Below are 18,097 nucleotides of genomic sequence, written 5' to 3' on the forward strand. Positions count from 1 at the left end.
TACTTAAATGTTTTGGTCAAACTCTAGTAAAGAGGGTACTAATACAACACCAATCAAGTTGGGTTGTGAATTGTAACTCAGCAAATTGCTTGTTTTCCAAGCCAAATGATGGTTTCATTTTTACAAAAACGCTAGGTTAATTTTATTTCATAAACATTTTCAAGGTTATTTCAAAATGTCATATATACCACATTATAAACAACTACGTCTACATTGTATCTCCTTTGTTTATACACAAGAAAGTGTTCAGAAATGTGTTGCTAGAGCTGCTGAAGTGGTGTTTATATATATATACTTTAAAGTAAATGACTCAAATACGTAATACATTTAAGACAAAAACATCAGATTTTGATGAATGGAGATTTGTAAAACATCCAAAAAACTGAGTAACCAACTTTTTTTTTCAGTGTGGGTTCTCTGATTTCCTGGTCTCTCATTCATGCAATTCTCCAGTTAGCAAATCATGTGGTATCAATGCAATGCATAAAATCATGAAAATACAGGTTAAGAACCTCAGTTAATGTTCACATCAAACAACAGATTGGAGAAAAATTTTGCTTTTGGCGGGATTGACTGTGGCATGGTTGTTCCTGCCAGACCAGGTGGTTTGAGCATTTCAGAAACTGCTGTTATTTTTTCTTTTATTTTGGGTTGCAGTGATTTTTATTTCCACCATTACCCTGAAGATGGTTTTTCCTGGCTATAAGCACAAAAAAGGTCACATTTTTAAGCATTTTCTCATCCTTTGAAACCAAGAAGCTTGAAATACACTCCAGCTCTCATACTAACATGTGTCTGAGATAAGATAAGATCAAATAATACATTTTGCTCTTTTTTTTTTTTTTTGTAAAACCACCAATCCTGGAAAAAGCACCGAGTCCAGTGCTCTGTTGCAAGAGAGTGATTTAGAGGAGTGACAAACTGTGGATTATGTCTTAATATGTAATATTAGCTTGTTTTCCTCAATAAATAAATGACCAAGTATAAAATTTTTGTCTCATTTGTTTAATCGGGTTCTCTTTATCTACTTTTAGGACTTTTGTGTGAAAATCTGATAATGTTTTAGGTCATATTTATGCAGAAATGGAGAAAAGGGTTCACAAACTTTCAAGCACCACATATCTAGACAAAAATTTATTATTATTTTTTTTCATTGTAAGCCTATTTTCAGATGTGTCAGATGCCTCCCGGTGATGACCCTGTAGCTCACCCTCACCACTGGCACCTCTGATGGTCAACCTTATCTCAAACATGTACCACCTAACTCTAAAAACACACAGCATCTTGTCGTCTATGACTTCATCCTCATTAAAGTTGACAGGTGAAGGCAGTGGTGAGAAATCCTCCACAGTTAAAGTCATGTTAAACTCATTACTTTTCTCCATATTTAGCTAGATTGCTAAGCTATTGTAAAGTTTGTTTCGCTTCAGTGGGGTTGTGGCATATCTCGGAGGCTGCTCTGCAAATCAGTTAAACACCTCAACAAGCTGTCACTCTGACTTCCTGTTTCAAGAGTAAGAGCCACAAATATGCAGAATCAAATCATGGCTCTCAAGTCATTTCATGATAACTCATGCATTTTTTTCCCAAGAGGTTTATCTGCAAGTAGAGAGGCAGGAACCCTGATGCAAGTGTAATGTCCTAACAAATGGGGTATCCAAAAAATGACTGATGACCTACCACTTCCTTAACTGATTCACATTAATATCAGTAAATGATTATGTACAATCTATTTTTAAACATGTTCTCTGTTTTCTCCTTATACATTTCTTATATATTTTTAAAACCAGTTTTTAATTCACTGCAAAGTAGAGATTACTGCTAAGTTCACTTGCTTATATTGCAATCGGAACAATTAAATTTCCTGAAGGCTCACATGAGTTATTTCTGCAAAGTCAGCCTTTCCTCAGTTTGTGTTTGAATTATAAAATGACAAGTGAATGAGGCCAGTAGTTGATATATGAACCCAACATGTTTCTGTAAAGAATTTTGTACCCACTTACAGTGGGGGAAATAAGTATTGGACATGTCAAAAAAAATTACAGTAAAAATATTTAATCAGTATTAACTCAAGAAATCCAGAAATATAAAGAATTCACAACATTAAAGTCCACAAATAAAGTTATGTTTAATAAAGTGGAATGACACAGGAAAAAAGTAGTGAACATGCTAAGTGAAATTTATTTTATACTCAGTGGATAAGCCTTTGTTTGTAATGACAGCTTCAAGACATTTCTTGTACGAACAAATTAATCAGTCGCAGTATTCAGGTGTGATTTTGGCCCATTCTTCTAAAAATATTGTCTTTAAATCTTGTTCAATTGGATTCGAGTCAGACTGGGCCATTCTAACACCTTGATTTTTTTTCTCTGAAACCAATTGAGCATTTCCTTTGCTGTATGCTTTGGATCGTTGTCCTGCTGGAAGATCCCCCCACGTCTCATCTTCATGATTCTGGTGGAAAGCAGCAGATTCTTCTCAAGAAACTCCTGGTAAAGGGCTCCATTCATCATTCCTTCAATTATATGAAGTCTGCCAGTACCATGTGATGAAAAACAGCCCCACACTGTGGAGTGCCATTTCTTCTCCAAACATGGTGTGTAGTATGACAGCCAAAAAGTTCAACTGACCAGACTACACTCTCCCAGTATATCATAGGCTTGTCCAAATGAGTTGTAGCAAACTTTAAGCTTCAACATCTTTTCTTTAGTAATGGAGTCTTACGGAGTGAGCGTGAGCAGTGGAGTGCATTGCCTATTATTTTCTCTGTGACAATGGCACCTGCTGCTTCCAAGTTTTTCTGGAGCTCTTTCCGAGTGGCTCTTGGGCTACTCTTCTGACTATTTTTCTGAGTCCCTGGTCAGAAACCTTGTCAGGAGCTCCTGTGCGTGGCCGGTTGATGACAGAGTAATGTTGCTTCCACTTGAGGATAATGGCCGCAATGGTGCTTACTGGAAGATTCAGAAGTTTTGAAATACGTCTGTATCCGATTCCATCAATATGTTTCGCAACAGTAAGGTTCTGAAAGTCTTGGGAGAGCTCTTTGCTTTTACCCATCATGAGATGTTTCTTGTGTGAAACCTTGGTAACGAAAAGCTGTTTTATAGGCCATCAGTTTACTAACCCAGCTGATATTAGTTTGCACAGATACGAGGTATAATTACTATTTAACTACTTATGGATTTCAGCTGGTTCCTTGCTTTACCTTGCCTTGGAGAACTGCTTTTTCTTAGTGTGTTCAATACTTCTTTCCTGTGTCATTCCACTTTATTACAATAACTTTATTATTGACTTTAATGTTGTGAATTCTTTATATTTCCAGAGTTCTTGAGTTAATATTGATGTCTGGTGAAAATTTCATGTGAATAGACTCATTGGAGATTTTTATTTCCCCCACTGTAAGTCATATGATCTGTGTATGCCTAAAGTCTAGAGACTCTGAGTGGTGGTAATCAGTTGTACCATTTGTATAGCAAATTAATTTCCATTATAGTACATGTGATGAAAGTTTTAATATGTATAACACGAGTTCCAATTTTAATGAGAAAAGCTAATAATGATGATCGATTTCAGCTAAATATGTCACCTCACCCACATTCAATCCAGTTTCTGAATGAAAAACAACTAACAAAATAAATAAATAAGTAACATTTAGTGTGAAGCTGGTATTTCACTTGGATGAGTGAGTTTCCATTACGAGTAAATAAAGCAATTTAAATGGAAGGATATATATATTTTTGCCTCTTAATTACGCTCAGCTTTGCCACAAAGCAAGACCTAATCAAAGAACAAACAGTTTAACATGGTATTGACTAAATCTTCCAATTTAACCAAATGTCATGACACCACCCTGACTAGACTACCAACTACATCATAAAAGCAAAATACACAGTAAATGTAATTGAAAATGCTTCCACTGTTATCTGTATTGTTTACACGATGACTAAAGGCTGATTAATTATTGCCGTTAACTTTGCGTATGCAAAATGGTTGCCACATGTATCCTTCAGGCATTTGGCATGTCGCTTGTGCACTTCCTCATAAATTAATGTGACATGTTCGCATGGTGCAATACCAACGTAAATAGTGAAGGCACTATAGCACCATGAGACTCTGTGTCCCCAACTGAATAAACAACCTAGTGTTGTGTCTCAAATAGCGTATACACTTATACTATTCTAGACTGTTATTGAGTACTAACACCAACGATTTTCCTTTTGCAGTAAGTGTTTGAATTTGAAAAAACCCCTTAAACAAACTGAAAGGTCTGTTTTGAGAGCCACTCCTCCAGATTTTCTAGATTACTACTTACATTTAAATCTAAGGTCAAACTTTTCGGTTTGAAATTCATATCTTGACAACAAAACTGCAAGAAAAAAAAAGAGTTTGTCAGTGTGTTTTAAAATCACTGTGCTTGAAATTGCTAAACATTACACTTTGACTTGGAAACTAGATGGATAGAGATGATTTGGCTTTGACATGCGGACAGCACTTTTAATTTTCAACATGTGCATAAGATATGCAATTGAGTATGTGAACAATGCAGCCTGCATGGCACCTGCATGAACACATGTACATGTGGTGAAAGTATACAGTTGAGGTCATAAGTTTACATACACCTTGCAGAATGTTCAAAATGTTAACAATTTTCTTAAAATAAGAGTGATCATAAAAATTGCATGTTGTTTTTTATTTAGTGCTGCCCTGAATAAATTATTTCACATAACAAATGTTTACATATAGTCCACAAGACACAATAATAACACCTGAATTTACACATATGAATCAATTCAAAAGTTTACATTATGCTTGATTATTAATACTGTGTGTCATTACCTGGATGATCAATGACTGTGTTTATGTTTTGTGATAGTTGTTCATGAGTCCCTTGTTTGCCCTGAGCAGTTAAACTGCCCACTGTTCTTCAGAAAAATCCTCCAGGTCCTACACATTCCTTGCTTTCCCAGCATCTTCTGCATAGTTGAACCCTTTCCAATAGTGGCTATATGATGTTGAGATCCATCTTTTCACACGGAGGACAACTGAGGGACTCATACACAACTATTACAAAAGCTGCAGACATTCACTGATGCTCAAGATGTAGCTAAAAATAAGAAATAGCTAAGTGGATATCTTACCTATGTTCATGTAAGAAAAGAGTCATGGGTGACTGGTGGTGAAGGCCTTTCTGAAAAATCAACCACTGGTATGTTTTATTTCAATTAATTGAGAATGAGGTCATCTAATATTTGATCTTTTTGTACAGATGTTGGTAAAGAAGTGAACAAATGTGCTAGTAGTTGTAAAAGTTCAGTATTTATAGTCAATTATAAATTAATTGGAGCAATTTCAATTTTAATGCAAATACTTTTCATGTGCACCATGACCTAATAATTATGCCTAAATACAGCGTCTTTTATAAGCATTCACCACAATTGAACTAGAAATCTTTTGTCATGTTTCAAACTAGAACTGAAGTGGACTTAATTGTGATTACATACCATGAATCTAGTTGTAAAAAAAATAGTTAAAAAAAAACTACCTCCATTGAGTCACATTAAATTACCATCATAAGTCACATTATTAAATGCATGGAGTCCAAACTCGCCTATAGAGATTGTTAGAGAACATACATAAACAAACAGCATTATGAAGACCAAGGAGTTATCAGTTCCAGGAAAAAGTTCTGGAAAAGTATTATTCATTGTTTGGTTACTTCCCAAACTTTGAACTTACCACAACACAACATTTAATATCATTTAATCCGTCTTTAATCCGTCTGAGTTACTGTGCCTAGACGAAGTTGTTGATCAGAAGTCAGTGACCAAGGACAGAGGGCAAAAAAACCAAGAGGCCAATGTTAAGTCTCAACTTGATGCTACCATCATCATGCTTCACTTTGTCAGTAATGATAGTGTAGTATGTATAATGATAGATTTCTTTCAGGTTGTCATGGAGCCTTAAAATAAGATATAATAAATTTATAAGCTGATTACAATAATACTTAAATCTACACTAACATGTCGCATGCAGAGGCAGACAGTAAAGAAGAAAATTATGTAAAATATACAATGTAATATAATTGTAACATACGCTAAACTTTTATTATTTATTTATTTATGTATTTATTTATTTATTTATTATTATTCAAATTGGTATAACCCATAGAATGGTGATATAGTCTAATACTTATAATGATACAAGCCATACTCTTCCCCAGTAACTTCACTAAAATTAGTGCTTTTTATATTTTTGGTCTTTTCTTAGCTAGACTTTGTTTCTTAAAAAAAAAGTTGGAAATTTTAAATTTGGAAAAATCGCAGCATTGCAGTGAAACTGTTTTGCTTCTGTTATTATCCTTTAGGGTTTTAATGTTGTGGCATTTTCACTGAAGGTCCCTTTTCAGATCCAGTAACTACTCAGTTTGTGTTTGTGTAGCTGAAACGTGAAAGAGGTCAATTAGTATTTGATCTTTACCCAAGTGATTTCTGCAACGATGGCCATGCCAAATGCAGTCTCAGTGTGTTTGCCTAAAGTCTAATGAGTTTGAGTACAAAAGAGCAAATGTGCCATTGATTTTACAAATTTAGTCTGATTTCTTCAACACATTTCTGTAATTCTTCTTACGTAGACTTGTGTAAATGGACTGGTGGAGGTCACTACAGGCAGTTTATTTACAATATAGAGTGGAATCAGAGATTCAGATTTTTTTTTTCTAATTTGATCCCAGATGATGAATAGAAGACAAAAGGCTAAAACTATGCATGCCTGGAAAGTGAATTAAAACCCTTACTTTATCAACACTTATTATTAATAATTGTGTGTGTGTGTGTGTGTGTGTGTGTGTGTGTGTGTGTGAGAGAGAGAGAGAGAGACTGATTTCTTTGTCTTCTTTCTTTTACACCCAATAAAATAAAATAAATTGACTTAAAGATTTTTTAATTAAATGGAGAACAATAATACAATGTATCTCATCCTCATCCCCATCTGAGTACACATGCATGCACACACACATACACTCACACATTTGTCTTAATATCCTTATGATGACCTTACATTTACATAACTGTCAGTGTAGCTAATATATTATTTGCATACACCTAAATATAATCTTAACTTTAGCCTCTGCTCTAAGATCTTTTAATTTATTTATTTTATTTTATTTTTCTTTTTATAAAAGCTGTAGTTTTGGTTCCACCAAGACATGAATAATTTTATTTTAAGTTAATACTGATTAGGTGTAGTGATGACAAGCATTAAACTCTAAGAGTCTTATACGTTACTTTTAACCTTTGATCTATAAATAATGCTTCAATGTTAGACGTACAATTCAAACAACATTTCCATGTGGATCTGTTCCTTGAATAATATGATTTAGCTTCATGTTCGCAAGCATTCTGACATATAAATCATATTGAATAAATATTATATATATATATATATATATATATATATATATATATATATATATATATATATATATATATATATGTATGTATGTATATTAACTTCTGAATGCATGTTTTGAATGGTAATTTAGAAAGTGCCTCAGTGGTTCCTTCATCATTTTTTTTTTGTTTGTTTTTTCTTCTTGTTAAATACCTATCCTTTTCTTGGTAATCCCGTTTCACTGTGTGAGTGTAATTAGGAAGGATCGCTGGAGAGCCGTGTCATGTGCAACCCTTTCCAAATTATTCCACGTCAAGTCTCTCATTATTATTTTAAAAAAAATCTATAAATATAAGAACGTTTTTTTTATTCTTATTAAAAATGATTCCTACAGTATTTTGTCCAAAGACAAAATCCCAGGTTTCTAATGGATGCATAAATTATATGCATTAACCTTCCCATATACTGAATGAAAGATATGGAGACAATTATTATCCACTTAAAGTCATCTTTAGAATGAGCTAATATTAGCCACATACAGTTCACAGTATCTTTAATTAATTGCATGTGCCATAGAAAAGCACCAGTGGTGTTTCTTATGAACCTCTTATCCACTTAAAGGCCTTCAGTGAACAATTAAGATTAATTGAGGAATTAAATGTAGGTCTATTAGAGCCATATCAGATAGCTATCCTGGTCAACTGAACTAAAGCTGAACTAAAACATTTCTAATTTAATTTCTCAGTCCACCAGACAGCAATCATATAGTTGTGTTTTTATAGTTGTTTCCTTATTATTATTATTTTTTTCAAGAATACATGTATAAAACTAAGACAAATGTTAGAATTCACCATGTGATATTTTTAGTTAAAATTGCAACAAAATAAAAAGTCTGGGTAGAATTTTTATTTTTATAATATGATATTCCTGAGCTGCTGTGAGTTGTTGTGACAGTTCTGTAATAATAGTTCACAGTTAGAACTGTGTCAGTGGTGTCAGGTCAGAATTGGTGGGAAATTTGCAGGCATATAACATACGCCAGCACAGATATGTCAATCATCATCATATGCCAAAAGAAGGCGTCAAAGAAGTATGACTTCAGAGTGACTAGAGATGGGAGCTAATCAGGGGAGAGACAGAATTAAAGAGCGTGAGTGAGTAAACAATCCAAACAAAAGCATGATACAATAGCATTGAAAAAGAGCAATATAATAGTTTCAAAGGAAAATTGATTCAGGTGTTTTGGCATTTCAGGGTTTTTTTTTTCTTGATGAAAAACTAAAGCGCTTATTTGTTCTCTAATTTGGTAGGAATGATAGTCATCCACTTTATCCACATGTTGTGGAAGTTGTTATGAATCATTGTTGTGAACATGTTTAGCTAGAGATCTCATGATTGCCAGCTATTGACTAAAAAAGCTGTTATTTGCATGTTTATTTGTATTTTTTGTCATTTTGATTCATATCTAGATTTATACTTGTGTCACGGTGTATATGTCCTGCTCTGTTTTTTAGTTAACAGGCTAAATGACAAAATACACCGATAAAAAAATTTAAATACACACATGAGAAGCAATGTACTATAATAGTTGTGTTCTTCACACTGTATTTAAGACAGCTAGCTAGAGTTAGTATACAAGTTTGTGGCTAACGGCCTTGGAGATGCAGGTAGACATGGGCCTCCATAGCTCATAATATTTCTGTAATATTGAGGAACCATGAGCAGATAAACATAACTGTCCCAAACGGAATGTTACTGTACTACATAGTTTATCAATATTTAGGAATACTTACAACCATGACATCCATGCAGGGGATTAAGGAAAACCCACATTACAAAGAGCTTTAAGTAAACCCTGTGTTGAGTTTGAATGCGTGTTAACATGCTTTACTTATATAGTATTTTTTAGGTGAGCATTTCTTACATAGCCAATAAAGAAAATGCATAGTTGCATTTGACAGCTATTTATATTTGCTGTTGTTTGTTGGTTTCAGACTTTGACGATGATGAGCAGAAGGTCAAGACCCAGAGGCCAAGATCAGCTGACCAGCCGGGAGTGTTCCAAGCCCAAACAGGTAAGCTGTACTTTGTCTTCTCACTCTATGTCCTGGAGAGGAAAAAAAACAACAACATGCTAGACCGCATTTGTGAAGCTCACACATCCTAGTATCCCTCTATCCCCTGGGCTCTGGGGGTAAGATGAGGATCTGACTCACCCACATGCAAATGAACATGTAATGTGATTATAAGACGTGCAATTAATTTGATTTGTCCAGTCATTCTGTGATGTTGCCTCCACGCAAGGACATTTTGGAAATGACAGATGATTGTGGAGATTATTGCCTGCTGGCACACCTTACCCTGCTGGTGTGGCTGTGTCCTGATACCACCTCCACGAAAGCTGTGTATAGTTACTCGAGGCACAGTGAGAGGCAAAGCAATGTGATGGCATACACAGGCAAAGAAAGTTTTGGCCCAGGGCATATGGCCCCTCTCAGAGCTGCCGAGTCCAATTAACACTGGTGTACTTTGTCCCCTCTAACCTAATCAACAGAGCACAGAAGTCTGGCACTAGGGCTTCTATGTGGAGTATGGAGTATGAATATGCAGATAATGAATCTTTGAAAATTGTGTGTTTGGTGACCTTAACAGGAAGGAAGCAATTCAGAGATTAGCTATTTAAAATTTACCGTCCTTCAAGTACAGCATATACACTCAACTGACATCTAAAAAAACACCAACCCCCCCCCCCCCCCCCCCCAAAAAAAAAAAAACACTACACTACTTCTAGGTAGCACCCCACTTTGCTCTCAGAACAGCCTCAATTCATCACGGCAGGGATTCCAGAAGGTCTTTGATACATTCCTTTGACGTTCTGGTCCATGTTAACATGATTGCATCAGCGCATTGATGCAGATTTGTCAGCTGCACATTTAATGTGTGAATCTCCTGTTCTACCCAAAGGTGTTCTGTTAGATTCAGATTTGGTGACTGGGGAGGCCACTGAAGTACACTAAACTCATGGAACCAGTTGGAGACAATTTGTGCTTTGTGACATGGCAGGTTATCATGCTGGAATTAGCCATTACAGGATGGGGAAATTGTGGCCATAAACAATCAGCGTCAATCCTTTGATGGGTTGTAACATTCAACAATGCTCAACTGGTAATATGGTGCCCATATTGGATATGGACACCACCTCCACCAGCCTGAACTGTTGACACAAGTCAGGTGGGGTCCATGGATGCATACAGTTGATGCAAGTCACAACTACAGTATATAGTTTCCTGTAATGGGGAACTATTACTACTATATATATATATATATATATATATATATATATATATATATATATATATATATATATACATAAATGTCTGTGCCTATGTAAGATCCGCACTCAAAGGCAGCGGACATGTGTTTTCAGCACATGGATGGAAATCCCATTCCCAAGCTCATTTAACTGTTTTTGAACATATTGTACAGCAAATGTATCATTCATGAGTAACACTAAAATCTCTTAGACCATAGATGAAGTTGAAAAAATACAAAACTGAATAATGCATGACACATATTTACAGTTAAATGTTTTGTAATTGCAACTGGTCTGTCACCATTTCTCGTGTCAGTGACACTGGTATACATTTGGGTTTTAGTTTTCTTGATAAAACAGAAGCGTGCAGACCTTGTGTTCTGTGTGGATTGAATTTCACAGTTGCCTATCTGGTGTGAATTTAAACTCAGTGCCAATATGTTCGACAGTCAATGTGTTTAATTGTCATGAAATTAACTTTGATTTTGTTACCATTATCTTAAAGAAACATGAACCCATTTCATCCCAGTTCTCTTCTCATCTCTGTGAACAGATAGCAGATTACAGAGGTTTGAGGAGGCTGGCCTTTCCTAATTAAGACCTTGTGTGTATGTGTATGATTACATAACTAATTCACATGAACTATTTATATACTTTTGATTACGTGATTATTTTGATCGTCTTTGCAACTACTTAGCCAACAGGATGGTAAATGGATGATGAGGGTGCAATTATAGTTAAGTTAACTTAACTTAATTATACTTAATTATCATTAAGAGGGTGCTCTTTAAATTCCTAATATATATATATATATATATATATATATATATATATATATATATATATATATATATATACATATATATATATATATATATATATATTCCTATACATTTTTAGGCCAATGGTTTTGGTGACACCCGACCATCACACCCATATGTGGTTCTTCCCCGAACTGTTCTCACAAAGTTGGAAGCACATAATTGTATAGGATGTCGGTGTATGCTGTAGCATTACAATTTCCCTTCACTGGAACTAAGAGGCTCAGCATGACAATGCTCCTATGTACAAAGCAAGGTCCATGAAGACATGGTTTGTGAAGGTTGGAGTGGAAGAACTAGAGTGACCTGCAAAAAAAAAAAAAAGAAAACAAAAAGTAAGGTGTTGAGCCATGCACAGAACCCTGACCTCAACCCCACTGAGCACCTTTGGGATGAACTGAAACCCTGACTGCACCCCAGACCTCGTTGCTCAACATCAGTGCTTGACCTCACTAATGCTCTAGCTGAATGAGCACAAATCCCCATAGTCATGCTCCAAAATCTAATAGAAAGCCTTCTCAAAAGAGTGGAGGTTATTATAAAGGGGGAATAAATCTAGAATGGGATGTTCAACAAGCACATAATGGTTGTGATGGTCAAGTGTCCACAATCTTTTGGCCATACAGTGTATTTGACTACTGAATCGATGACAACGTGTCCATTTAACCATTCAATAACCCATTTAAATGAATTTTTACATGATTTTACATTTTTACAAGATTTCTTTGTTGGCAATTGCTGCCATTTGGTCTTGGGAGTAACATGCTTGAGATTTTAGCCTAGAATTAGCAAACACACAAAATTTGGTTACTTTCACTGTATAATTTGGGTGACAGGGTTGTACTTTAAAAAGTGATTATTGAAAATAAAGAAAATAATAATGAGTTGACATTTTTCTTTCCAGATAATGCGACTTCCTGTGATTATCCACAAGTTATTTATCTGAAACATGCCGACATATTGCTGCAAAGGACAAGCAATTTGTGTTTAAAATGTCTGTTAACTTTATTTAACATAGTTGTAAATGTAATATCAGTGGGCCACAAATAGTCCACCCAACTAGTTTCTTTAACTTTGGTAAATTGTCTTTCTCATTTATAACTAAGCTACTTATGTGATTAAATTTTTTAATGTAATGTTTCAAGTTAGAAAATTGTTAAATCACTCTGCACTAAAAGCTTGTTAAGCATGGCATAGGCTCTCATAGTTTTCTTTCTCTCTTTTACTCTTACTGTCATAGGTGATCCAGCAGCCGAGGAGTGGTCTCAGTGGAGTGTGTGTTCGTTGACGTGTGGGCAGGGTTGGCAGGTGCGTACTCGCTCCTGTGTGTCCTCTCCATATGGCACACTGTGCAGCGGGCCGCTGAGAGAGACACGCCTTTGTAACAACACTGCCACCTGCCCAGGTGAGCCACAGCATCAAGCAGGTAGAGTACCTCCTTATCACTCACACACAAATACACACAAGCACACACACACACTGAAACGGCACTGCATGAGCATGCACAGAAATGTAGCTATTAGTTGCCTGTCACTAAAAGTGAAGCAACGATATACAGTATGCATGAGAATGACTGCACAAACTTGGCACAAGTTTACTAACTGGTCATCACACACACACACACACACACACACACACACACACACACAAACATACAAACACACACACACACACACTAGGGGTTGCATACACTTATCAACTAATACATTTATTAGTCACTGTTGTGGATTAGCCAGGCAGTAGGAAAAAAATCTAAAAACAAACAAACCAAAAAAGCGGGCTAAATGTACTTTGTAATTCTGAAAATTTTTCCGAGAAAATGAAGCCAGTTGTACAGTCACCTGCACGCTGTGTAAAACTACATTTCCCCAATTGCTTTAATGGAACATATTCACTTTGATATAATTTCATACAGTATAGAGGTGTGTGCAAGAGGTGTGTGTTTTTTAATCCCAAACCACACAAGCTATTGCTCAGGCAGTTATTCTTATTGTACTTTAAAGCGCAATAAAATTTAAATAAAGTCCTTCCATGGCATACTGAATTCCATCTTGACTAGTGCTGTGTGTGCTATGGGTTGCACATCGCTATTCAGTCGCACGATGCTTGTTTAGAGCCAGTGGCACATGCCAGCTGATAGAGGTTATCCAGTCTAATTTTGGGATGCTCTTGCGGCTGGAGTTGACACGGCGAGAAAACAAAAAACAACTCCCACTACTGTAAACAACAAGCTGATCATTGAGATATAAGGAGAGCTCTGCTGATGGACATGAGCTTCCATGCTGCACGCTCTCAGTTCCAAAATCACAAATTTCAGCTGAGCCACAAGGTTGCTGATGTGGTGTGTTCTTAAATAATGATGTACTGTATTATACTCTAGAGGTCGACTGATTGATCAGTTTTGCCGATTGATTGACACCGGTTAACCGATTGCTGGAACTATTGGTTATTGGCAAAAATCCACACTGATTTTTCTCAGTTGCATACATTGCGGGAGCGGTTGAGAAGGGTCCACTGTTATTATACAGTACCAGAGCAGCCTCTAGAGGCAAAATAAAAACTATCACTGACAAATTTTATTTTGATATTTGAAGTGTTTTTTGATTCATTTTGGATGTTTCTATTTTTATTTGTAATTTGGAGTGTTACTGTTTGTTTCAGTTTGGATCTATATCTTTTATTTACTTTTATATTTATTAATAGTTTATATTTCTATACATATATAGCACAATAACACAATATAGACAACTGCTTGATTATAATTCTTGTTCTCTCTTGCCAGTCGTGACTCACATTTTGCAAGTTCATTTGGTAGAAATTAACACAAATTGTGAAATACTCTGAAATGCTTTTGTTAGGGCTTTTTCCAGGACCTGAAAAAAAGCATCTAAATTTGAGAAAATGTCCGGGATTCGGCTTTAGTTTCATTATGATGTGCTTATGGTCTAATACTGCACATGTTTGCATTGCTTTAACCAATCTCTGTAATTCTTGCCTTCTCACACACCAATTGTTTGATTATAAAAGGCTTGCAGCAACTATTGGCCAAATTCCTGCATCTCAACCATTAGCCTTCTCTCAGTGAATGTGCATCGTTGAAGCGCTGTTGTGTACATCAACATACTGTAGCAGCAAATGACAGCTGTCCTGAGCTGAAACAATGCCCATGGCCATATAAGGTCATTTTAAATTCCATGTTATCGCATTGCTTCATATTACACGGTCATTCAAATGAGTAAATGATATTTTTAAGTTATTGGTATCAGTAAAATCCATTATCAGTCAACTTCTATTATATACTGTATAGATTTATTATTTTTGCACATTTATTGTGCCGATTGTTTTGTTTGTTTTGTTTTTAACAGCGTTGTCTTAATAAGCAATGAAGCATTGTGGATGTAAGTTGTAGCATGTGTATGGCTATTAACTGAAGGGTGTGAACTGTTGTTTATCAGCATTAAAGCATTATTAAAGCGTAACAGCTCTAATAAGAAGTAGTTTCTTTAAACACACCTCTAAAAAAGGCGACGTCCTGAATCAGATTTTGTTTTTTATGAAAAGATGACAAATTGACTCATGAATGGACCTTAGAACATGGCAAAATAGATTAGATCTATGAATAAGTGAGGTTGTTGGTGTAAAATTTTCAGAATGAGATTAATCACATTTTAAGCCTAGTTCACACTGCACTGAAAAACACCAACCAATGCCAGCAATCACCACATTTTAAAAGTTGTCTGTTGGATTTTGAATGTTGGGAAACAGGACTGTCATGTTCACACTGAACCCAACAGACACCAACAAACCTTTTTTTTTTTTTTTACAGATAGGCAGACTGGTTTAAAAATGGTACTTTTTGGTAATAGTAATGATACGTTTACCACAATCGAAACATTACTAATACTAGTGCCTTTACATGTTGTTCTTCACCTGAAAAGAGGAAGAGTGAAACAAAAGAGGTTGTCAGTGAAGTCTTGTTTGTTGTGACATGAGCGACAGGGCACTTATTTAAATTTATGCAGAGAACTGAAAATAGAGGATGTGTGCTTTCAAAATTTTGCTCAGTTTCCCTCCAAGCAGTTTCAACATCTCCAATAAAGACATCTTAAGGTAGGCTATGTGGTAAGCTAGGACCATTATTAGATCGCACATTATGAACAATGTTTTTTCCCAAATGTAAGTTATAAACAATTTTGCTTCTTACTTAATGAAACAGAATATGGAAAATGGCATATGGTTAGAGTATGATCCTGATTAAAACCAAAACACGAGTAGTTGATATTCACCAGCGGTCAAAATAAACAATTTTATTTAAATAACACATCGATACATAATGTATCCTCTTCTTTCTGATTCGTCCAGAAATGTACCATTTTAGCCACAACAACAATTTAGTATTCCTAGCACCTAGGCTTTTGTTTCTATGGAGTTTTCGAGGATCGTCATGGCAACGGTTGGCATGGCAGGTAAGCTTACATCAGAGTTTGTTGGAAAATCATACCACACTGCTCAGACAACCGACAAACTCTGGTTGAACATGTTCAGTCGGTGAAAACAAACACCGACCAATGGCAACAGATGTTGACAGGGTTTTACACTAAGCCGACAAAACCCAACAAACGTGTCTGTAGGCATTGGTCGGCGTCTGTCAGTGCACTGTGAACTAGGCTTTATATACCATGCTACCATGCAATAAGCAAGTTGCTATACAGTGACAGATGTTTGGTCTTCATAGCTCTGTACACCATCACTATAAATTTGAAATCAAACACTAACTAACTAGGATCTATGCATATTACATCAAACTCGGAGGTATCACTGTACATTTTTATCTACTACCATGGTAAAATTAGGAATCTCAAAGCAATAGTACTAAATTATAGCCAGATCTTCCATCCATAAAAGCATATTTCAAAGGATATAAAAATCAAGACCGATCAAAAGCACTCATTCTTGACCCCGAGGCCAGTCTTTATTACCTTTAAACGCTGAATAGTTGATGCAGATTTCCCTGCCTATGAGCCATTTATGGATTACCATTTGTTTTAGGATGATGTAGGTCGTCCCATATGCTAATTCCATACTTGTGCAAATGGATTTACTCGATTTATCTGTCTCATTTGATAGTTAGCAGCTGTATTGATATCCCAATATTCCCAGCCTCCTCTTTGAAGATAAATGAGTTTGTAAGGTTAGCGTTTGATGTATTTTTAGCTTTTACTCCAGTTGGTGAAGCATGTGGAATCAGGGCAGAGGCAGATGATCTCAAAAAAGTGGAATTCATCTTCGGCGTACACTGTTTGGGCATGGACTTGGGTGAGTTCAGGACCGTATTTTTACAAGAACACAATACAGACTGGCAAAACCTATTCCTGAAAGCTTTGTCTTACGTGCTGACTTGTTGGTACTTTTTAAAGCGGTCTAGCTCAAATCATTATCTCCTGCTAGCACAAAATGTGGAAGCAATAAAACATACATAGGAAGGAACTTGTTTCGCAGACATTCCACAACGTTAAATGGTTGAATATGGTTGAAACGTATGACATTTAATTAATTGATGAATTAAAATTTAGGAGAATTGTCAAATTGCTGTTGTATAGGGATAAAAAAAATGTGGGCATGCCATTATAGGAAATAATAAATGATGGGGTGGTGTGGTGTAGCCCAACATGTACTGTGACCACCCTGAAGTATTTTAATCCACTTATATCAGCCTCTAATACCACAGCAACTTGCTACTGGTTATGTTTCACCCATTTATAGTTATGTTTTATTTTGTGGGATATCAGCAAAACATGTGAGTTCATATTATCACCTATGTTTAGCACCTCTAAATGCCAGCTTCTCCAGTTTTTCTCTCCTGAGATTAATAATAATAAATAAAAAATCTTTCTGTTGTGGATTTTTTTTTTTTTTTTTTTACCTCCGTTATAAAGCACTGGCACTGGAGCCTTTATATTCCAAAAATATAAAGTAAACACCTCCTTACAGGAAACTTCCCTATATCAAAGTTTATATACGTTTTATATGTTAAATTAGACTACGCTTAGTGATTAGCATGTTTGCCTCGCACATTCAGGGTTGGGGGGTTGAATCCCGCCTCCACCATGTGTGCGCAGATTTTGCATGTTCTCCCTGTGCTTCCGGGGTTTTGCTTCCTCCCCCAGTCCAAAGATATGCGTTGTAGGCTGATTGGCATTTCCAAATTGTCTGTAGTGTGTGAATGTGTGTGTGTTTGTGCCTCACAATGGGCTGGCCTGTCCAAGGTGTATACCCTGAGTTCTTTGGGATAGGCTGCAGGCTCCCCGCAACCCTGTGTAGGATGAGCGGAACAGAAAATGGATGGATGGATGGATTACATGGAGTATCCGGCATAGAAATACACACAAATTAGCTGTTACTATAGAAAATATAATATATTAGATCAAACACAATAATATAAGCATGTAATTTGAGTTACAGCCAGCACTACTGTCAAAGTGATTACAGAAAATGAGAATCTAGCCTTTAACAGCACTGTCGTATAAAATTATATTTAACAAAAAGTAGCCAAGGGTTCACAGCATCTTTGTTT

The 18,097-nt window shown here is 35.8% G+C and overlaps 1 protein-coding gene across 9 annotated transcripts in view; it reads left to right on the plus strand.

Annotated features, from left to right (window-relative positions):
• adgrb2 (adhesion G protein-coupled receptor B2) overlaps positions 1-18,097 on the plus strand; it is a 458,554-nt gene that overhangs the window by 186,335 nt on the left and 254,122 nt on the right. For 7 of the 9 annotated variants that reach the window (XM_053638192.1, XM_053638184.1, XM_053638186.1 and 4 more), the window contains exons 3-4: positions 9,384-9,464; positions 12,764-12,949. In XM_053638192.1, the coding sequence (XP_053494167.1) occupies positions 9,384-9,464; positions 12,764-12,949 (267 nt within the window). The remainder of the gene's footprint in view (positions 1-9,383; positions 9,465-12,763; positions 12,950-18,097) is intronic. The other 2 variants (XM_053638185.1, XM_053638191.1) reach the window with 1 other exon arrangement.

This window comes from Ictalurus furcatus, chromosome 12 (genome assembly GCF_023375685.1).
Source record: "Ictalurus furcatus strain D&B chromosome 12, Billie_1.0, whole genome shotgun sequence".
NCBI lineage: Eukaryota > Metazoa > Chordata > Actinopteri > Siluriformes > Ictaluridae > Ictalurus > Ictalurus furcatus.